General features: G+C 35.7%; 2 protein-coding genes across 2 annotated transcripts in view; both read left to right on the top strand.

The window, feature by feature from the left end:
- The first annotated feature begins 1,345 nt into the window (after positions 1 to 1,345).
- LOC142235842 (ovochymase-like) overlaps positions 1,346 to 24,397 on the top strand; it is a 59,427-nt gene continuing 36,375 nt past the window's right edge. Inside the window, exons 1-4 of the mRNA XM_075307096.1 lie at positions 1,346 to 1,442; positions 17,779 to 17,948; positions 21,661 to 22,234; positions 22,306 to 22,599. Coding sequence (XP_075163211.1) covers positions 1,361 to 1,442; positions 17,779 to 17,948; positions 21,661 to 22,234; positions 22,306 to 22,599 — 1,120 coding nt within the window. The 5' untranslated portion in view covers positions 1,346 to 1,360. The remainder of the gene's footprint in view (positions 1,443 to 17,778; positions 17,949 to 21,660; positions 22,235 to 22,305; positions 22,600 to 24,397) is intronic.
- LOC142233729 (uncharacterized) lies at positions 16,464 to 17,434 on the top strand. The gene has a single exon (XM_075304738.1). It carries the CDS (start codon positions 16,525 to 16,527, stop codon positions 17,383 to 17,385), a length of 861 nt encoding a protein of 286 aa, XP_075160853.1. The 5' UTR covers positions 16,464 to 16,524; the 3' UTR covers positions 17,386 to 17,434.

Below are 24,397 nucleotides of genomic sequence, written 5' to 3' on the forward strand. Positions count from 1 at the left end.
CAGCCACCAACTTAATTCAATATCGCTCCCTGTTAAATAGCGCTCCAAACTACTAAACACATATATGTTTATAGGCTATTTCTAAATTAATATATGTTTGCATCCAAGCATATTATGTTTACAAACATTTTATGTCCCAAACATAATATGTTCTAACATATTAACATATATGTCCCAAACATGTTATGCTAGTTTATGAACATTATATGCTTGCACTCAAAAATATTGTGTTTAAATATTTGTGTTCCAAACATATAATGTTTATAGCCAAACATATGAAAAACAGTCTTTTTCATCCGTGTGTATATCTGTTGTAATCACGCTGCAATCTTCAATAATGAAGCAATCGCGCCCCCCGGGAACCTCGTAGTGCCCCTATAGGGGGCGCGTCCCCCATTTGGAAAACGCTGCTGTAAAACATGAAAAATTTGTCCTATTTTTTGAACCACTTAACTTATCACAGATCCAATTAAACACGATTATTCGTCATCTCAATACCTTTCATTTAAGTATCAACAATGATATAATCGGAACTCGAGATGTAATTTGCTTAGTGAAAAAAGAGCGACAAACTAAAAATAACGGGATATCTCAAAAACGATATCTTTCGTGAGTCACGACGTTTTCGTGCGTGAGTACAAATTTTCTTTTCGTGAGTGTGGGTGAGTCCTACCAAAAAATATCGTGCGTGAGTGTGCGTGAGTATGATCTTTCAGTCGTAAGTGTGCGTGAGTAAACTATTACTCACGTGCACACGTCTAGTATCAGGCTCACTTAGACTATTCAGTCAATTGTGATACCACATTGGTGAACTTCTCTCTTATCACTGAATGCTGTCCGATTCCATGTTAAGCTCAATGACAAGGGACCTCCTTTTTATAGCCGAGTCCAAACGTGTGTAAATTTTTGTTTAGTCTAGCCGTTGTCAGATTATAGCAACATTTTTACGACTCCAATTCCATTTCCCCTGAAATATGTAAGGCAGTTCAAAATACGGTCATAGGGGTGATATTTAGTCGGTTAGCATTATTAACATAAATGTCACTTTTTGGAAGAGTATAACACAATTTCCTCCGCTAGTAAATGATTAGCACACATTTATGCCACGACCAACGACCTGCATCGGTTTTTATTTTTATTTTTATTTCTATTTTCATTTTCATTGTCATTCGAATTTTAAAATCAATTATAAATTAAATTGGATGATGAGTGTGAAGGCAATTAAATCATTCAAATTATCGTAGAAATTTTTATTTTTTAAATATTCTGTAGATATGACCATGTTTAGTAGAGTTCTGATGTTCAATACGACATATTTGGGTTTTATTAAACGTGTGTGTGAATTTCTTTCAATTAGAAAATGTACAAATGTGGATTTATAAGAAAGTTTTTTCAATTCATCCAAGTATTTACACTAATATGTGGAATTATTGTTGTGAAATGTGAGTAAAATTCCTGCTGTGATCCTATATATATGATAGAAACAAAAGATATTGTGAATGAAATGGAATATACGGTACCTGACACGAAGTGTTGTCAATTCCAATGATCATATAAGTTTGTGTGAATATTCTTTTATTTATTTAAATGTTAAAAATTTTGTGAAAGTAATCTAAGTTTTAGAATTCAGTGACTTTTACTCGATGTGCCTTGATTATTGGGTGGGTCAAACAACAAGTTGCACGAATGCATTGTGGTATATAGTATATTTTTGCCCATTCCCAGCTTGTCTTCTAAAATTACTGAAATAGAAAAAGTATATATGGCCGTAAGTTCGGCCAGGCCGAATTTTATTTACCCTCCACCATGGATTGCTTCTACCAGGACCGATATGGATCTAGTTAGGCATGGTTGTTTGCTTATCTTAGAGGCTTCGCAAACCAAATCTGGGGATCGGTTTATATGGGGGCTATATATAATTATGGACCATATGGATCAATTCCTGCATGGTTATTAGAGACCATATACTAACACCACGTACCAAATTTCAACCGTATCGGATGAAATTTGCTTATCTTAGAGGCTCCGCAAACCAAATCTGGGGATCGGTTTATATGGGGGCTATATATAATTATGGACCATATGGATCAATTCCTGCATGGTTATTAGATACCATATACTAAAACCACGTACCAAATTTCAACCGAATCGGATGAAATTTGCTTATCATAGAGGCTCCGGAGGTCAAATCTGGGGATCGGTTTATATGGGGGCTATATATATTTATGGACCATATGGATCAATTCCTGCATGGTTATTAGAGACCATATACTAACACCACGTACCAAATTTCAACCGAATCGGATGAAATTTGCTTATCTTAGAGGCTCCGGAGGTCAAATCTGGGGATCGGTTTATATGGGAGCTATATATAATTATGAACCGATGTGGACCAATTTCTGCATGATTGTTAGAGACCATATACCAACACCATGTACCAAATTTTAGCCGGATCGGATGAAATATGCTTCTCTTAGAGGCTCAGCAAGCCAAATCTGGGGATCGGTTTATGGACCGATGTGGACCAATTTTTGCATGGTTTTTAGACACCATGTACCAAATTTCAGCCAGATTGGATATGCTTCTCTTAGAGGCTCCACAAGCCAAATCTGGGGGTCCGTTTATATGGGGGCTATACGTAAAAGTGAACCGATATGGCCCATTTGCAATACCATCCGACCTACATCAATAACAACTACTTGTGCCAAGTTTCAAGTCGATAGCTTGTTTCGTTCGGAAGTTAGCGTGATTTCAACAGACGTATGGACGGACAGGTTTAGATCGACTTAGAATTTCACCACGACCCAGAATACAGTCGACTCCGCTTTAGCGCAATGCGCTTTACTGAAAAACCTCGGATAACTGAAATCGATCGCATTCCCCAGTTGTTTTTTCTGTCCATTTCATTTAAATTACTCCGCTTTAGTGAAACTCCGCTTAACTGAAAAAATCGGATTACTGAAAAGTTTTTTGTGTTCAAATGAGTTTCGTCACATTAGTATGACTTCGCTTTACTGAAAATGCCACATTCTCGCTATTGAGAGAGAGTACATTTTCTTCTCCGTATTGAGAACGCTTTATTTCAAGTGAAGATGGCACTTTCAAAACAGTTTAAATCACTCTGTAAATAAAATCAACTGAAAGGTAAAATTGTAGATGGCACACACACGGAATCAAACACCTTGTTTTTATTATTTTATGTACATAGCATTGGTCATAAGTTCGGTTAACTGAAATTGAGTGGATTTTTTTCCAGTTATACGGAGTCCGCTTTACTGAAACTTTTTCAGTTATCCGAAGTTCGCATTACTGGAAGTTTTTTTCAGTTATCCGTAGTCCGCTTTAGCAAAAACTTCGGATAACTGAAATTAAATGGCTGCATTTTTAACGTTTCAGTAAAGCGGAGTCGACTGTATATATACTTTATAGGGTCTTAGAGCAATATTTCGATGTGTTACAAACAGAATGACAAAGTTAAAAATCCATTGCGTTGGCAAGTGCGAATCGGATAGTTAGTCGGAGCTAAAGTCTGATTGCGTTATATCAAGCGTAGTAAAATTAAATCCATTTTCCAAAAGATGCCGTTCTTAATTAAAGAAATCAGTTGTTGTATTATATATATCTGATATGGTTGCACGATATGATGTATTAAAAAAGCTGTTCCATTAAATTTTCCATTAAATTTTGTGTGTGAAATGAAAATTCGTTGAAATTCGAATATTCCAAAGACCTTCGGTGATAATTACACTAGGTCACAAATAACAAAATTTTCTCTGTGATTTGTTTCTAACATACTTTTTCCCATTGATTTTGACCTACTAAACACGAAAATGAATTTTAAAATTTTCTGTCGATTGGTTTTCGAGATACAAATTTTTGAACTTTTTTTTTTTAATTTTTAGAGGTACACTTACAATTTTGAGCATATCTTTCATCTTATTTGACCTATTTGATCCTAGTGCTACTCAAATTAAAGAAAATTGAGCCGTCTACAACTCATTCTCAGAAAATTTTCAAATCGGGTAAGTAGTTTGGATGTTGGCGGCTTAAAAAAGTTAAAAAACTACGTTTTTTTAGTAAAAATGTGGCAGAAAAAACCATATAAAAATTCATATAAAATATAAAACACGATGCTAACAGCAAAAATGGCATAAAATGTACAGTTATATCTTTGTTTCTACTCATTTTTTTTGGGCGTTGATTTGGTCTTTTCGGTCTTTTACCACTTTATTTTACCAAAATTATAAGTCCGCTATTTGTTGTTAGATTTTGTTAAGTAAGGGCTTATTTTCTTTGTAAAATTTTCAGATATATGCAAAAAACCAAAATTGCTGTTAGCATCGTGTTTTTTATTTTATATGAATTTTTATATGTTTTTTTTCTCCCACATTTTTACTAAAAAAACTTTAATTTGAGTAGTAGTAGGATCAAATAGGCCAAAGAAGACGAAAGATATGCTCAAAATTGTAAGTGTACCTCCAAAAATTAAAAAAAAAGTTAAAAATTTTGTACCTCGAAAACCAATCGACAGAAAATTTTTTAAAACTCATTTTCGTGTTTAGTAGGTCAAAATCAATGAGAAAAATTATGCTAGAACCAATTCACAAAACGACTGTTGTGTTATTTTTCGCAAGCAAGTGGTTTTGCTTGGTACAATTTATTCAAAGAGAGTATAGAATGTGTTGACTACGAACCCTAAACCCTAAATCAACTCATTATCAACAAGTCAATAAATTCAAAGCATTTATTGTCGATAATTGACAATTAACAATCAAAGATCTCATATTATTGGAATATAGAAGGATTCAGTGAAAACCATTTTAGAAGATTATTTGGGCCTAGATTACGATTAGTTCCAAAATCACATCGCGTTGGCGTCTGGCAAGAAACGCGTTATAACTTACGAGCTGTCGCTTAACATACAATTCGGAAACACATGATCAATAGGCCGAATATCGTGCCAAAGCCGAAAAACACGTTAAGCAGGTCCAAAATCACGGTCTTGTTGTTGTTGTCGAAGAAATGATCATCGAGGTGTCTGAATTCCTTCCGAACAGTCAAACTGTCAACAAGGTATATTTTTTTGAGTGTCAGCTCATAATTCCGGTTTTTTCTAAGGAATAGCGTTTACGTGAAGTTAATGTTCATTTTATTCTTCGTGAGTTTTTCGTTCCGAAACCACCATTTGCCTCATATAGCTCCCCATATCTTTTGGCTGGTCAGCAAACTAAAGCGACTGCCTCGTTTTCAAAGCAGCCGTTTTTAAGACAATTTTTGAAACTGACTTATCAATTGTACATTAACAAATAACTAAGTGCATTGTGGCCGGGGGTCATTTTGGGGGATGAAACAGATTCGCCAGATCAAAGAATTTTAAAATTATTAAGAAAGTCATACTAGTTTTTGCAAAAAGTAGCACAGTGTTTCCAGTTTATTTTTGAACCTTACCCCAAATATTAAGTTAAACAAGTATATACACTGATACGCGCCATATACGGATCTATAATATCTCTAGATATCAATTTTCAGTAAAATGGGATAAATTTGGTAGATTCTATTATCCCAAGAAGTCATTTCGGGAGACCGGTCTACATAGGGGCTTTACCAAAACATGAACCAATACACACAATATTCGGCACATCTAAAATATCCCAGATTTCCAATTTCAGGCAAATCAGATAAAATCTACGGTTTCTAGAAGCCCAAGAAGTCAAATCGCGATATTGGTCTATATGGGCGTTGCACAGTGGTCGGTGCTATATGGAGTTAGCGGCCAAAAATACTTCCAGTATTGGTATCATCGTGAAACTTCGGTCACGTCTTCATAATTATGTCAGGACTATTTAATGATAAAATGGGATTGATTTATGACGTTTTGGTATAGCCCCCCATATAGACCGATTTCCCGATTTTACTTCTTGGGCTTCTAGAAACTGTATTTTTAATCCGACTTGGCTGAAAATTGAAATGTAAAGGTATATTAGTACCAAACGTAGGTGTGCTAAAAATGGTGTGTATCGGTCCATGTTTTGGTATAGCCCCCATATAGACCGATTTCCCAATTTTACTTCTTGAGCTTCTAGGAATCATAGTTTCTATCTGATTTCCCTGAAATTGGAAATCTAGAGGTATTTTAGGACCGCAAATAGTAGTGCCAAAAATTGTGTCTATCGGTCCATGTATTTATATAGCCCCCATATAAACCGATATCCCGATTTTACTTCTTGGGCTTCTAGAAACCGTATTTTCTATCCGATTTGCATTAAACTTGAAATACAGAGGTATTCTAGGCCCACAAATAGGTGTGAAGAAAATTATGGTTATAGGTTCTTGTGTTGGTATAGCCCCTATATATACCGATCTTCCGATTTTATTTTTTGGGCTTCTAGAAAACGTACTTTCTATCCGATTTGCCTAAATTTAAAATCTAGAATTATTTTAAGATCACAAATAGATGTATCGAAAATGAGGTGAATCAGCCCATGTGTTGGTATAGCCCACGTATAGACCGATCTCACGATTTTATTCTAAGGGCAGTAGTTTTTATCCGATTTTCATGAAGTTGTAAAACAAGATTGTTTTGAAAATTCGCCCTATTTTCATCGATATATTTTGAATCACTTAATTTATCATAGATCTTATTATACACGTTTGTTCGACATCTCAATACCTTGCATTCAAGTACAAACAACGATATAATCGGACATTTCTAGCTCGAGGTATAATTTGTTTAGGGAAAAAAGTCAGAAAACTAAAAATAACGGTATATCTCAAATACGATTTCATAAAAAAATTTTTAACCTTCATTTTCAAATTCAGCAGATCAAAATACATAAGAAAAGTCATCAAATGTACATTTTCAGTGTAAACTAGTGTTAACAAACACCACACAAAAATTCATATTTGGATATAAAGAAACAAGACCACTTCGGTATTAGGGAGATAACACAAAGGGGGGCAAAAGAAAGCAGCTGATTTTTATCAATATGGAATCATGAAATATTAACTAATAAACCCCAAAATATCCCACTGGAGACTTCAGAGGGGAACACAACTAAAACTCTACCGAACACGAAACAATGAGACTGACAAAAATTGATTTTATTACAAATTTAAAACAAGTTTTATAATTTTTTTTATTTTAAAATATAGTTAATACCATTTAATGCAATATTCATTTCGATTTATTTCGATATAATTTTTCTTGCTTTTGTTTTATTTATTTAAAAGTGCACTTAATTTTATACTTTTTCACACTTCAAAAACCAACTGCTTACTTGCTCTCTCTCTCTTTTGAAGCCGTTCTCAAAGAATACAGATGGAATAAAGCAAAAACAAATACACATTGTAAAACCTTGTTTGCATAAGAAACAGTGATGCCATACTTTTTGAAAAATTTCTAACTTTGATTTTTTTATTTTTGGCCAAAGGGATCGACCACTGTGCGTCGGCCCATGTTTTGGCAAATCTATTTGTAGGCCTAAAATACCTCTAGATTTCCAATTTCAGGCAAATCGGATAAAATCTCCGTTTTCTAGAAGCTCAAGAAAACAAATCGGAAGACCGGTCTACAGGGGCTATACCAAAATGTGGACCCATATTCGGCACACCTATTTGTGGGACTAAATACCAATTTGAATCAACTCGGATAAAAAATACGGTTTCTAGAAGCCCAAGATAATACTGAGAAAATAATATTCTACCTACCTACACTCAAAAAAAGTTTACTTGGATCCAAAGATTTTGACCTTCCCTTAAGGATTTTGGTATTGATTCCGAGCCAAAGATGCGGCTTCTTTAAAATAAAGAAATTTTTTAGCGACCTATCTGGTTTTAAATCTTAGACCAATAATATTAAAATTAGGATACAAACTTCATTTATAAAATTTTCATTCTCTTTTCGCGGTTTCTCACGTATAAACAAATGCTAGTTTAAAAATCCAAATAATAACGGATATTTCAAATTAAAAAATGGTTTCTTAATTCCAATAAAACTGTAACCAAAGACGCTAAATCCTCAAAATAAGTCTTAGAGTATATTTGAAGCTTTTTTATGTTACAACTAAAGTTTCAATTTCTTGAAATCAAAAATATGTTTCTTTACTTTAAGGAAAAGCAGCCTTAGCAGTAGGACGAAGAATCTAACAGTGTACCTCAGAGTTTGTAAGCCAAAACACTATCCTTTGGGCTTCGTAGCTGTTATTGCCAACAATTATCGCTATAGCCATCACCGCGATATATTGTCAGGCTCTTTCGATATTTAGAAACATTCGTTGAATCGAACGGAAATATTAAATGTTAACTTTTATTCAAAATGGTAGTTTTTTTTACCAGATAAGAAAAAAATCATAAACATTTGGCAAAATTAAACTACAGAGGCACTTAAAAAAAATTACTTCATATATTTCTTAAAATAAACTTGGTAAACTTGATATATCTAGGCCAGGTTAGATTGAAGAGACTGAAGATCCAATATTCACTGTCTAATAAGGGCCTATATACATCCATGTCAATATTCGCCTTGATGTGTGCACCAACGTCGTAGACGAATTCCCTCATTTATTTCCAGTCCCCGGTTTCAAGCTGCGTCAGGCATAGGTAGTGTTCATTGTAACATCTTCCTAAGACGTCCTACATACACCATTATTCCGCTGCTCCTGTTCGTCATAGATGTACTCTCAACGCTAGATTACCGTTTTGACCGAGCACCAAAAAAATTTTTTCAGCGGTAGTTTACACTAGAGGTGTGCGTGTGACACGCGTGATTCACTCGTGAATCAGTGAGTCGTGAACAAAATTTGAAGGAACTCTCGTGAATGTGCGTGAATGGGACTAAAATGAATATGTCGTGCGTGAACGTGCGTGAGAAACAAAATCGGTTCGTGAGTGTACGTGAATAAAATTTCTGCAAAATCACGTGCGTGAGTACTGGTTTTCATTTCGTGAATGTGCGTGAGTGGGATTGGCTACCAAACGTATCGTGCGTGAGCGTGCGTGAATAAACATTTTGCTTCGTGAATATGCGTGAGTGTGAGTGAAATTTCAGTCACGCGCATACCTCTAGTTTATACCTCTCAGTAATGATGCTGATATTCCAGTGTATTTCATAGTATCTCTTCGGCTCTAAGAAGGATGTTCCATGTCATCAAATATAGAATCGGGTACCAATCATTAAGAGAAAAATCCACCACTTGTGTTATCACAATGGATTGAATAGCTCCTTATACTATTCAGTCCAAGTAGCGATCCTACGGAAAATTGGAGCATATTGCCACTAATGGATCTATCACAGGACTAGTACCAGTGCTCCAGTTTGTCACAGTTTTTAAATTTTCATAAAATTCATTGATTTCTATACTCTCTTGATTTTAGAATCTTATTGGAACTAGACATTTACCTTTGGGTCAACATATTCCAAAAGTTTTTGCCTTTCTCATGCAATTGGGATGCTCAAAATAACACCGGTTCCTAAAGGGTTGTCCCAGACTGGTTCATTTGGAATGAGTCCCAGGTCATGTCATTTGGAATGACAAACCCGTGCTAAAGTGTCCGGTCCCGTTACGTATCGACCAGAACTGGGACTGGTCCATTCACACCAGGGGTAGTGCCATTTACCGCAGCGGAGCTGCCACTCTATCTAACCTAACTTTACCTAGGTACCCGGCCATTGAATATGTGTTTCCAAACATTTGATGGATTCTAAATATCCAATGTAAAACTTTTGTAATCAATTTTGGCCTTATTTGAGCTTCTGATTATAATTATAAATAAAGTGAAATGAATGCTGTACTTTGTGAACGTTTCCGATGGACTTAAAACAATTCTCACAATCGTCAAATGTTGCTAATGTATTGTTGTTTATTTTCTTAAGATTAAAAACGTTTTCGTTAAATCGAACGTAAATTTTGTTAAACCGTTCGTTATTTAGAATACTCAATGTTAAGAATTTGGACGTTCGTTAAATTGGATTTTCCCTTAATGGGGTATTCGTTAAACAGAGCTTCGACTGTATTTCAAAAATATTCGCAAAATTTCGAAAAGATGTCCGGCATCACATACTATACTCGATAGGGAGCCGCCGTGGTGCAATGGTTAGCATGCTCGCCTTGCATACACAAGGTCGTGGGTTCGATTCCTGCTTCGACCGAACACCAAAAAAGTTTTCCAGCGGTGGATTATCCCACCTCAGTAATGCTGGTGACGTTTCTGAGGGTTTCAAAGCTTCTCTAAGTGGTTTCACTGCAAGGTGGAACGCAGTTCGGACTCGGCTATAAAAAGGAGGTCCCTTGTCATTGAGCTTAACATGGAATCGGGCAGCACTCAGTGATAAGAGAGAAGTTCACCAATGTGTGGTATCACAATGGACTGAATAGTCTAAGTGAGCCTGATACATCGGGCTGCCACCTAACCTAACCTAACATCACATACTACAATATTAAATTTTGTATTATTAAACTTCAAAATGTTTCTTATTAAAGACTTAAAGTCAGAAAAGAACAGTGTTTGATATAAATGAAATGAACTGTGGTTTTGGAGCAAAAATTATTATTTTATTCCAAAAATAAAAATTTTGTAACAAGAAAATTTTTTGGTGATAGAAGTTTAAAATTTTCAAAGTAATTCAAAAACCTCGAACAAAAGAAATAACGTTTTCGATACACGTTTTCCAAACGTGTAGGTATCGAAGTTATAGTTGTTCAACGAAAAATTTCAATTTGGCAAGTTTATATTTTGAAACTTTTTAATACTATTGAAAATACTTTTTTCTAAATACATTCCTCTCTTTTTAGCCACCATGTTGTCATTGAAATTAAAATTTTTTGGTTTTTAATTAATTTAAAATTTTATATACATAATTCTAACTGCAAATCACTTGTATAGGTAGAATGGGCTTCTAACGTGTTAACTCAATTCCAAACTCATTATCGAGTGGTTTGCAAAATTTATTTTTAAAGAGGCTAGTTAAAATAGAAAACCGTTTGATAACATTTGGGTTGTTTTTATCTGATATGACACATGCCACTCACTTATAATTACATGAATTGTTCTAAGCCACCACTTTGGCTTTGCAGCAATAATTGTCCGGAAAACGGATGACCCACTATCTACTACCAACTATATTTCCATATACATATATAATTGTAGATTAAAAATATGTGCCCGAGTTTTGTCGGCAATGCAACATACGACACATACAAATGTTAACAAATTTGTTAAACAATAGGAATATTTTGTTAACCGTGAAATTATTTCTAATTATAGGGTTTAGGTGAAAAAAAAAATAACAAGTACACAGAATGAAACTAAAAGTGAATATTACAATTATTTTATCTGTCCAGAGACTTCGGATTAGTGGGATATTTAATATGATTACAAGGAAGAGCAAAGCATGTGATTCCACAGAGAAATATTTTTTTATGTAAGAACTCTTCTCTACTAGAGGTGTGCACATGAGTAATATTTTACTCACGCTCACGCACACTCACGACGGAAAAATCTTACTCACGCACACTAACGCTCGATATTGTTTTGTAGGACTCACGCACACTCACGAAAAGAAACTTTGTACTCACGCACGAAAATGTCGTGACTAACGAAAAATGTCGTGACTCACTAATAATTTTATGAGTAATTTACCTTAGGGACGTGTCCGAAAACATGAGCATGATTAAAATCGAGAGCTTTTAAACTCTTAACATTCCAGGTGTCACTAAAATTGTAAACGAATTCAACTCGTAAGCGTTTTATGTCCGAAGGCGGTATTATTTTCGTCAGCGTATTTTTCCGAATTTCGTTACTCACACACACTCACGAAGAAATTATTTTCGAGACTCACGCTCACACACGACATTTGGTTTCTTAATCACGCACACTCACGACGTTGCCATCAGCGTGACTCACGCGTGAGTTGCCATCAGCGTGACTCACGCGTGAGTCACGACAATTTCGTATCACGTGCACACCTCTATTCTCTACATAGAAAAAAAGTAAACTGTTTTATAGCAAGAATGAACTACATCGTACGAAAATTGAACTAAATTGTACTTCTCATTTTGAGATTTCCACAAAGCGTCATTAAAACCAAGAAAATTTAATGCCATGATTAAAATCGAGAGCGTTATTAAACTCTTAACAGGTGTCACTAAAATTATAAATGAATTCAACTCGTAAGCGTTTTATGTCCGAGGACGGTATTATTATCGTCAGCATATTTTTCCGAATTTCGTTACCCGCGCACACTCACGAAGAAATTATTTTCGTGACTCACGCTCACGCACGACATTTGGTTTCTTAATCACGCTCACGCACACTCACGACGTTGCCATTAGCGTGACTCACGCGTGAGTCGTAGTCGTTACTCACACACACTCACGAAGAAATTATTTTCGAGACTCACGCTCACACACGACATTTGGTTTCTTAATCACGCACACTCACGACGTTGCCATCAGCGTGACTCACGCGTGAGTTGCCATCAGCGTGACTCACGCGTGAGTCACGACAATTTCGTATCACGTGCACACCTCTATTCTCTACATAGAAAAAAAGTAAACTGTTTTATAGCAAGAATGAACTACATCGTACGAAAATTGAACTAAATTGTACTTCTCATTTTGAGATTTCCACAAAGCGTCATTAAAACCAAGAAAATTTAATGCCATGATTAAAATCGAGAGCGTTATTAAACTCTTAACAGGTGTCACTAAAATTATAAATGAATTCAACTCGTAAGCGTTTTATGTCCGAGGACGGTATTATTATCGTCAGCATATTTTTCCGAATTTCGTTACCCACGCACACTCACGAAGAAATTATTTTCGTGGCTCACGCACGACATTTGGTTTCTTAATCACGCTCACGCACACTCACGACGTTGCCATTAGCGTGACTCACGCGTGAGTCGTAGTCACGACAATTTCGTATCACGTGCACACCTCTATTCTACATAGAGAAAAAGTAAACTGTTTTATAGCAAGAATGAACTACATCGTACGAAAATTGAACTAAATTGTACTTCACATTTTGAGATTTCCACAAAGCGTCGTTAAAACCAGGAAAATTTAATGCCCTCGCGTACTTTTTAACTGCAATTCACGAAATTACACCCCGCATAGAAGAAAATATGAATTAAAATTAAAGAAAAAAAGAGAGAAGTTTCATATTTGTGGTATGACAATGGGCAGAATACTAATAGGTCCATTTGTTGATACATCCCCCATCCGATCCCTCGATATATTCCTTGAGCACATGAAAAATAAAAATGAATGATATAGATCCATCCATACCACTCATATCGACTCTACCGAAATCTTTCATTTAGTCCATCTTTCCATTTTTATAACCTCCACCATAGGATATACCCCCCATCCTTAACTTTGTCAATCCGTTTGTAACACATCGAAATATTGCTCTAAGACCCCATAAAGTATATAACATATATTCTGGGTCGTGGTGAAATTCGGAGTCGATCTAAGCATGTCCGTCCGTCCGTCTGTTGAAAACACGCTAACTTCCGAACGAAACAAGCTATCGACTTGAAACTTGACACAAGTTGTTATTGATGTAGGTCGGATGGTATTGCAAATGGGCCATATCGGTTCACTTTTACATATAGCACCCTCAGATTTGGCTTGCGGATTCTCTTGGAGGAGCAAAATTTATCCGATCAGATTGAAATTTGGTACGTGGTGTTAGTATATGGTCTCTAACTACCATGCAAAAATTGGTCCACATCGGTTCATTATTATATATAGCCCCCACATAAACCGATCCCCAGATTTTGCTTGCGGAGCCTCAAAGAGAAGCAAATTTCCTCCGATCCGGCTGAAATTTGGTACATAATGTTGGTATATGATCTTTAACAACCATGATCCACATCGGTTTATAACATAATTATATATAGCCCCCATATAAACCGTTCTCCAGATTTGGCTTGCGGAACCTATAAGATAAGCAAATTTAATCCGATCCGGTTGAAATTTGGAACATGGTGTTAGTATAGGGTCTCTAACAACCGTGCCAGAATTGGTCCATATCGTTTCATAACAAGTAAGGAAAGTCTAAAGTCGGGCGGGGCCGACTATATTATACCCTGCACCACTTTGTAGATCTAAATTTTCGCTACCATATCCGTCAAATGTGTTGGGTGCTATATATAAAGGTTTGTCCCAAATACATACATTTAAATATCACTCGATTTGGACAGAATTTGATAGACTTTTACAAAATCTATAGACTCAAAATTTAAGTTGGCTAATGCACTAGGGTGGAACACAATTTTAGTAAAAACCAAGTAAGGAAAGTCTAAAGTCGGGTGGGGCCGACTATATTATACCCTGCACCACTTTGTAGATCTAAATTTTCGATACCATAGCACATCCGTCCAATGTGTTGGGGGCTATATATAAAGGTTTGTCCCAAATACGTACATTTAAATATCACTCGATTTGGACAGAATTTGATAGACTTTTACAAAATCTATAGACTCAAAATTTAAGTTGGCTAATGCACTAGGGTGGAACACAATTTTAGTAAAAAATATGGGAAACCTTTAAATCTGAAGCAATTTTAAGGAAACTTCGCAAAAGTTTATTTATGATTTATCGCTCGATATATATGTATAAGAAGTTTAGGAAAATTAGAGTCATTTTTACAACTTTTCGACTAAGCAGTGGCGATTTAACAAGAAAAATGTTGGTATTTTGACCATTTTTGTCGAAATCAGAAAAACATATATATGGGAGCTATATCTAAATCTGAACCGATTTCAATCAAATTTGGCACACATGACTATATAACTAATTCTAATTGTACTCCTAGTGCAAAATTTCAAGCTAATCGGGATAAAACTCTGGCTTCTGGGTCCATATAAGTGCATATCGGGCGAAAGATATATATGGGAGCTATATCTAAATCTGAATCGATTTCAACCAAAATTGGCTGGCATAGCTACAATGCTAAATCTACTCCCCGTGCAAAATTTCAACCAAATTGAGCCAAAACTCTGGCTTTTAGGACCATATTAGTCCATATCGGGCGAAAGATATATATGGGAGCTATATCTAAATCTGAACCGATTTCAATCAAATTTTGCACACTTGACTATACTACTAATTGTACTCCTAGTGCGAAATCCAACCAAATTCGGCCAAAAATCTGGCTTCTGGGGCCATATAAGTCCATATCGGGCGAAAGATATATAGTGGATCTATATCTAAATCTGAACCGATTTCATTAAAATTTTGCATACTTGACTATACGACTAAGTGTTATGTTTGTACAAAATTTCAAGCAAATCGGTATAAAACTCTCTCTGCTGGGTCCACATTAGTGCATATCGGGCGAAAGATATATATGGGAGCTATATCTCAATCTGAACCGATTTATTCCAAAATCAATAGGGTTCTATTCTGACCCAAATTAGGAACATGTGCCAAATCTGAAGGCGATTGGACTTAAATTGCGACCTAGACTTTGATCACAAAAATGTGTTCACAGACAGACGGACGGACGGACAGACGGACATGGTTATATCGACTCAGGGACCCACCCTGAGCATTATTGCCAAAGACACCATGTGTCTATCTCGTCTCCTTCTGGGTGTTACAAACATATGCACTAACTTATAATACCCTGTTCCACAGTGTGGCGCAGGGTATAATTATATATAGCCCCCATATAAACCGATCCCCAGATTTGAACTCCGGAGCCTCTTGAAGGGGCAAAACTCATCCGATCCGGTTCAAATTTGGTACGTTGTCCTGTATCCCTCGCAATATTACGAATTAACAATAACTTTGGAATATACAATGATCGAAAATACAATGAGGGAAAAACGAAAACGCCCTTAGTCTATTTCTTTATACAGCCCCTACATTCATCAGTCCTTGATTTTATTGGGTATGTAGCCGATGCAGATTTTATTTGATTTACTTGAAATAAAAGACTGATGATTTTATTTAAATTTCCCTTAATTTATTATAAATCATTGAATATTAATCAAAATTTAGATTCTTTATTATTTCTTTTGGATGTTTTAGAAGCATTCTTCCGCAGTTGTAGGTTTGGCCATTTCAAATGCTGGACTGAATTAGGTAAAATTAATTACCATGTTTGCCGAAAAAAATGTAATTGAGTTAATTGAATTATAAAGTGGAACTTTTAATTTAAATGATTCTGATACTTCATATTGTCACAAAATATACCTTTCTCCAAAGGGAAATATTCATAGACCTCTCTGGGTTATGTTTCACTGCCCATGTAAAAGTAATTATGCATTTTTATTTGGAATTTTTTATTTGTGCTATTATTTTAATTCGATTTAAATGGTGATGGGGATGATGATGACGATTCTCTTTTGTAATTACATAGGGTCAGTAATATGATGTGTGGTTAGCGCAACCCAATTCAATTGTTGCGATGGCCCCATTTCAAGGCTTAGTTCTATTGCAAGCGTGAATCTTAACACTTGACAATCAGTCATCCGGTCCGAGAATTGTTCCAATACACATTGTATTGCTAAAAATGGAACTCGTAGTGAAATTTAGTGCTAAAATGCTATTCGACGATTTCTGTTTGAAAATATATTTTTGGCCATTTCTATCCTATTTGGCTAATATGAAAGGCGTATGTCCAATATATCCAGCTCCACCTGGGCCACCATCGCCTCTTCCCCCGATTCCAACGTATCAACCAACACCACCAACGACCACGACACTAGCCCCATGTCCTGCAATGCCATTAGTATGCCAGGCAGATGGTTCTAGACCAATTCCGTATTGTCCTTGTATTGATCCACGGCAACAAATGGCCTCAAGTCAAGCCATAACTAATCAAGCTTTGATCAGTGCACCATTACTTACCAATCAAGCTTACATAAGTCAGCAACCGACGCTTGGATATCAACAGTATGTTGTTAGTCCTTCTCTTGTACTTAGCCAACCGTTGGATACTCAACAACAATATGCAGTTATTTCTTCACCAGTTTTAAATCAATTTTCGGCCGGTCAACAACAACAATTTTCTAGTCCTGTTCCTGCTATAAGTCAACATTTGGTCAAACAAGATGTTATCACCGATCAACAACCTGTAGCGCAAACACCTATATCTCAGGACCAGCCAAAAGCAGATCCTGTAACTATACATCAGATGATTATGAATCATCCATCTTCAAGTCCCAGTACAGCCATGACGGCCGAACAACTTGCTATACTGCAGCAACAAATGGCTGATCAGAATAAACCCATGACAACAGACGAACTAGTTGAGGTGTTGGATCTGCAAAGTTTGGAATTTAAAAATGCAAAGGCTACAAACAATCAGGGGGCTTCGGAAATGATGATATTTTCTCATCTACCCGAAACACAAACTGCCAAAAGACGTTAAAGACACAATACCAAGAAAAATTGAAATATGAAAAATTTGTGAATTAAAAAAAAAAAATAATAATAAAACTAAATTAAGTTTTTAATGATTTTTAGAAAAAATAAATAAAACTAGTCTGTACTAAAAAATTCTATTTTTTTTTTCAAAAATTTATATAGACATTTTCATCATCCTACATTTTACACCATCTTCATTGCTCTTGGAATTAAAAAGGATATCATGTATTTACATTTCATATCATTATTGGTGCAATTTTTGCCACATCCATCCCTAGTTATTCAACCTTACCATGGTAATACCCAAAAGCCATTTAAAATTACTGCTATTGGTGTGTTTAGTCCAACGCCATGAAGCTTTGTGTTTTTTTAATTTTTTTTCTTTATCATTTTACAGCTCAAGATTGTGTTGATTCGCGTTTAAGATCCGGTAAATGTGTTGCTCTAACCAAATGTCCCGATATGGTAGAGGAGTTCTATGATGAAGTCCGAAAAACATCCCACTCTCTTGACTTTCAAACTTTTATTAGCAACTCAATATGTGGATTTGATGGAAGGAATTTTTTGGTAAGCGATTTTGTAAAGCTATACAGCAGATAGAAGAACGAAAAAGCCTGTTTTTCATGTGTTTGCGTGTAAAAATTTTATGTTTGGAACTCAAATTTTTTAACACATTATTTTTAAGTGCAAGAATATAATGATCATAAACTAGCATAACATGTTTGCGACATGTTAATATGTTGGAACATATTATGTTTGGGACATAACATTTTTGTAAATATATTATGTTTGGATAAAAACATATAGTAATTTAGAAATAGCCTATAAACACATATGTGTTTAGAGGGAGAGAGAGGCCTAGAGAGTAAGCTGCAAGAAAGAGAATGGAAGTAATCAATTGGCGCCTTTAAAATATATAAACACAAAGAAAATTTCATTAAATTTTTTTTCTACCCGTGTATGCCTAAGGTGATAATATGTTTGAACAATACAAACAATATTTTGTTTGGACCAATCCTGAAAATATATATGCTTGAAGCAAAATGTGTTTAGGGTATATGTTACAGAAGCGATTTTTAGGGTGTATGTAGATCAATGGAAGTACACAGAAAAAAATTATTTATTAATAATGTTTTAAATAGTATCATATATATTAGGATACATAAGCTGTAGGTACACGGATTAAGAGATGAAGATAAAGAATCAATAAACGCTACAAAAAAGGTTGTGTACGTGTACAAAAATATCTCTTTTAAATTACACAATGCAACACAAAAATTCCGAACAAAAATCAATTATCCCAGCCGAAAGTACACGATGTGACGAGAAAAGTAATTTCTGGATTTTGCTAAATTGGTTGTCATTCGTTTTTTATGAGCCTTTATAGGTTTTTTCCCCAATTCGATTTTGAGCACTTTTTTGTAATTTTCTTCTATTTTTCTCTTGAACCTTTGAACACTTTACCAAACAATCAAGGCAAGAAATGTTGCCTATAAAATTATGAACAACTTTCTAGTACATACACCCTCAAAAATCGCTTCTGTAACATATACTCCCAAATACATTCTGCTTCAAGCATATATCTATTCAGGATTGGTCCAAACAAAATATTGTTTGTATTGTTCAAACATATTATGTTTCACCTTAAACATACAGTGGTAGAAAAAAAAAACTTTTAATGTATATATTTTGTTTATTTCCATTTTTTTACTTGCAGCATACTCTTTCCAAACACATATATATTTATAGATAATTTCTAAATGAATATATGTTTGCATCCACACATATTATATTTAAAAAAATGTTATTTCCCAAACATAATATGTTCTAGCCTATTAACATATATGTCGTAAAAATGTTATGCTAGTTTATGAACATTATATGCTTGCACTTAAAAATAGTGTGCTAAAAATTTTAGTTCCAAACATTTAACTTTTATACCGAAAAATATGAAAAACAGTATTTTTCGTCCTTGTACCAACATCAAACGACCACTCCTTTAAATAAAATATTTACAATTTTATGTAAATACGCATTTATTTTGTTGTTTCGTATGTAAAGGCCGGTACTCTGTTCGGTTTTCGCGTTGAAACTCCATACAAAAGCAGAAAATGCGAAAAGCTAGCGAAATTTTTTCCATTTGTGGTACTTTGTTTTTTGAGTTGAAAAACTGACGTTTATAGCATGGCGCCATTTGCAATGTGAATTAAGAAATAATTTATTTATGAAAACTATTTGTGTGGGTTTATAAAGCAAACACGGATCATATTTTTGTTCCGAAAATATACAAAGGATCAAAGAAGTAGCAGATCAATTACAAATGTAATTAAAGTGTTTGGGGAACGTTTGTCGACAGCCAGGAAGTCTGGATCGGGGGGAAATCGAAAAACGGAAGCCGCTGAGATGACAAAGAGAGTTGCCGGTAGTTTCAAACGAAACCCTAACCTCTCTCTCCGAGATGCCGCAAATAAGCTGGGTGTATCGTCTACAGCCAAAAAAACGAGCCGGACTATCGACTTACAAGAAGGTAGTGACTCCAAATCGCGATGATAAACAAAATACGATGGCCAAAGCGCGATCCCGGAGGCTGTATACGACGATGCTGACGAAGTTTGACTGCGTGGTAATGGACGACGAAACCTACTTCAAAGCCGACTACAAGCAGCTTCCGGGACAGGAGTTTTATACGGCAAAAGGAAGGGGAAAGGTAGCAGATATTTTCAAGCACATAAAACTGTCAAAGTTCGCAAAGAAATATCTGGTTTGGCAAAATCGCTAAAAGTTGCCAAATCAACCGTTACAAATGTAATTAAAGTGTTTGGGGAACGTTTGTCGACAGCCAGGAAGTCTGGATCGGGGGGAAATCGAAAACCGGAAGCCGCTGAGACGACAAAGAGAGTTGCCGGTAGTTTCAAGCGAAACCCTAACCTCTCTCTCCGAGATGCCGCAAATAAGCTGGGTGTATCGTCTACAACCGTGCATCGAGCCAAAAAACGAGCCGGACTATCGACTTACATGAAGGTAGTGACTCCAAATCGCGATGATAAACAAAATACGACGGCCAAAGCGCGATCCCGGAGGCTGTACACGACGATGCTGACGAAGTTTGACTGCGTGGTAATGGACGACGAAACCTACGTCAAAGCCGACTACAAGCAGCTTTCGGGACAGGAGTTTTATACGGCAAAAGGAAGGGGAAAGGTAGAAGATATTTTCAAGCACATAAAACTGTCAAAGTTCGCAAAGAAATATCTGGTTTGGCAAGCCATCTGTACCTGTGGCTTGAAAAGCAGCATTTTCATAGCTTCCGGGACTGTCAACCAAGAAATTTACGTGAAAGAGTGTTTGAATAAACGTCTGCTGCCTTTCCTGAAGAAACACGGTTGTTCCGTACTGTTTTGGCCGGATTTGGCATCTTGCCAAATCCTGGGCTATTGTCAAGCGGAACCTAAAGAAGACCAAAATAAAACTGCTAAGGACGAGCAGCATTTCAAGGCAAACTGGCTTTCTGCGGCGAAGAAGGTGGACAAGGTGGCTGTACAAAATCTGATGGCAGGTGTCAAGCGTGAGGCCCGGCAATTCGGATTTGGAAAAGCAAAAGCCTAACTGAATATTTTTCCTGAATTTTATACTAATTGAACTGGAAAAAGAAATTTGATTTGATTTTGTAAATAAACGATTTCGCCGATTTACACGCGTTTTCCCTTGACCAAATTTTGACCCTTTATGTGCGAAATAATGGTTTCTATAAAACTTTTTTCGCAAGAATGAACATAGTACCGGCCTTAAAACACGACTTTTTTTCGACATTTTTGGGGTTTTGAGCGCACTCAAAAAAAGTATCCAAAGATTTTGACCTTCCCTTAAGGATTTTGGTATTGATTCCGAGCCAAAGATGCGGCTTCTTTAAAATAAAGACATTTTAGCGACCTCACTTTAAATCTAGGATCAAATTAAAATTAGGATACAGATCTCTTTTATCAAATTGTCATTCCCTTTTATCATTAATAACTTCGCGTACAAACAAATTCCAGTTACAAAATCCAAATTATAACGGATACTAAAAAGTAAAAAATGTTTTCTTAGTTAAAACAAAAAAAAAAATTAAACCAAAGGTGCCAGATCCTCAAAATAAGTCTTAGGGATTTCGGCACGGGATTAATCGCGAATGACAGCCCTAATAATTAAGAAGCCTCGACGGAATATATATCTCACTTGGATTCTAGTATTACACCAATGAATGAACATTTTGAATAATCAGAATATAATTTCCATTTAGATCTGTTGTAGAATACGTTCACAAGTTCCAAGGCCACCAATGAATCAGCAGATGTCTCAACTATTTAAACCAGTTACAGCAACATCGTCAAATTCTGCGGTACCCACCTCGACGACTTCACCATCAAATGTTTTTCTCTTTGCTCCTCTTGGTGGTTACAGTTCCATTAATCCGGTAACTTCTGCACCAGTGGTAACACAGGCACCCACATTTGGTTCCCCTATTATATACCCTCCAGTGAATTTCCCAAGTTCATCAAATATAAATCCCTTTGTATTTCAAGCTAGTGGACAAAATAGTCAAAGTACTCCGGTGCCGACAGTGTTTCAACCATTGCCCATGCCAGAACCTACACCTGGGAATGGAGGAGGTATTATTTATCAGCCTATACCGCAATCCACACCAGGTACTGGAGGTGTTATTTATCAGCCTATACCACAACCTTGGACACAGTTACCGGAAACAACAACAACTACAACAACCATTAGTCCTCCCTCCACTGGATCGGATTATACTTGTGGCGTTAGCAGAGCGAATACAAATCGAGTTGTAGGTGGAAGTGAAACAAGACGAGGTACATTTTCAACTGAGAAGTCTGTTTTATCATGTCTATGTTATATATATTTTTTTTCAAATGCATTGCAGGAGCCTATCCCTGGATGGCTGCTTTAGGTTATCGTGACGAATTCTCCCCTACACTATTGAAATTCCTATGTGGTGGCAGTTTAATATCTTCTAATTATGTAATCTCATCAGCCCATTGCATCAATTCTAACTTAGTTTTGGTACGCTTGGGTGCTCATGATCTTTCCAATTCAGCAGATGTGAATGCTGTGGATTATGGTATACGACGTACTAAAATACACGAACAATTCGATTTGAAAATGATAGTCCATGACATTGCCTTGATACAGTTGGCCCAAATGGTTACCATGACAAGTAAGAATATTGGGTTGGTATTTTGTAGTCTTTGTAATTGAAACAAACATTATTTTCTACAGTGTAAATAACACGGAGCGTATCCAATTGAAAATTCCATATTTGTTGTGTGAAAATATTTTTTTTATTGATTCAATAGATGGCTAAAATATAATCGCATAATCAGCCTCTCATCAGTGCAGGGAAAATTCCCTACATGTAGTTTTTTTCTAATATTTAGCATCTTGCAGGGACGTAGGGGCACAATGTAGGGACTTTTTCACTCAACACAATTTTTAATAATATTTACATTTTGGTGGCTCTAGAGGAGGAAATTAGAATCCGGCAAGGCTTGATCTTTAACAATGTGTGGTAACAACGGTTACCACTCGTGCCAAAAAAAAAATATACCAACATTTTAAGAAATTCTTACCACAAATCAAATTGTCAAAATTTTATTCCTATAGAAAATTTTGTCAAAATTTTATTTCTATAGAAAAAAAAACAATATTCCTATAATTTCTTTTTAAATTTTATTTCTGTAGATTTTTTTTTTTTAAATTTAATTTCTATAGAAAATTTTGTCAAAATTTTATTTCTAGAGAACATTTTTTAAAATTTTATTTCTATAGAAAAAGTTTTCAAAATTTTATTTCTATAGGAAATTTTATCAAAATTTTATTTCTATAGAATTTTTTCTCATATTTATTTTTATACTCTCCACCATAGGATGGGGAGTATATTAACTTTGTCATTCCGTTTGTAACACATCGAAATATTGCTCTAAGACCCCATAAAGTATATTTATTCTGGGTCGTGGTGAAATTCTGAGTCGATTTGAGCATGTCCGTCCGTCCGTCTGTTGAAATCACGCTAACTTCCGAACGAAACAAGCTATCGACTTGAATCTTGGTACAAGTAGTTGTTATTGATGTAGGTCGGATGGTGGTATTGCAAATGGGCCATATCGGTCCACTTTTACGTATAGCCCCCATATAAACGGACTCCCTAATTTGGCTTGCAGATCCTCTAAGAGAAGCAAATTTCATCCGATCCGGCTGAAATTTGGTACATGGTGTTAGTATATGGTCTCTAACAACCATGCAAAAATTGGTTTGGTCCATATCGGTCCATAATTATATATAGCCCCCATATATAAACCGATCCCCAGATTTCACCTCCGGAGCCTCTTTGAGGAGCAAAATTCAATCATGCAAAAATTGGTCCATATCGGTCCATAACTGTATATAGCTCCCATATAAATCGATCCCCAGATTTGACCTCCGGAACCTCTTGGCATAAGCGTAGGAAGGCCTCTGGGGAGGGGGCTTAGACCCCCCCCCCCAGAATTTGAAAACCTATTTACGATTTTACATTTTTCTAAAAATTAAACAAGTATATACAACTGCACAAAGTTCCGCTAAGGACTTTCATGCACAATCGAATTACTTTGGTTGTGGTAGCAGTTGCCGATGGCAATGTTTGAAATCTTATAAAATAAATCTGTGGTTGAACTTTTGATTTAGTTGAATAACTAAAGCTCCTTTATTATTTTGTTTAGTCTGGTTTAGTCAATTTAATTTAAAAAAATAGTAATTGATACTATTTTTTCATAAATTAATATACCAGCAAAAAAAGCGTCGCCAAAAAAGTAATGAAAATGTTCTTTTTGGATCCGGAAGTGATGCAAAATTGACGCAGAAGCGATGAATTTAACATGGGCTTGTCATAGGACGGAAGTCCTCCATTTCAACAGCCGTTGCATTGAATTTGCATAACTTCTTTAGGTGTGATCCGAATTCAATGTTTTTGAAGGTAA

The sequence above is a fragment of the Haematobia irritans genome, chromosome 4 (assembly GCF_050003625.1).
Source record: "Haematobia irritans isolate KBUSLIRL chromosome 4, ASM5000362v1, whole genome shotgun sequence".
Taxonomy (NCBI): Eukaryota; Metazoa; Arthropoda; class Insecta; order Diptera; family Muscidae; genus Haematobia; species Haematobia irritans.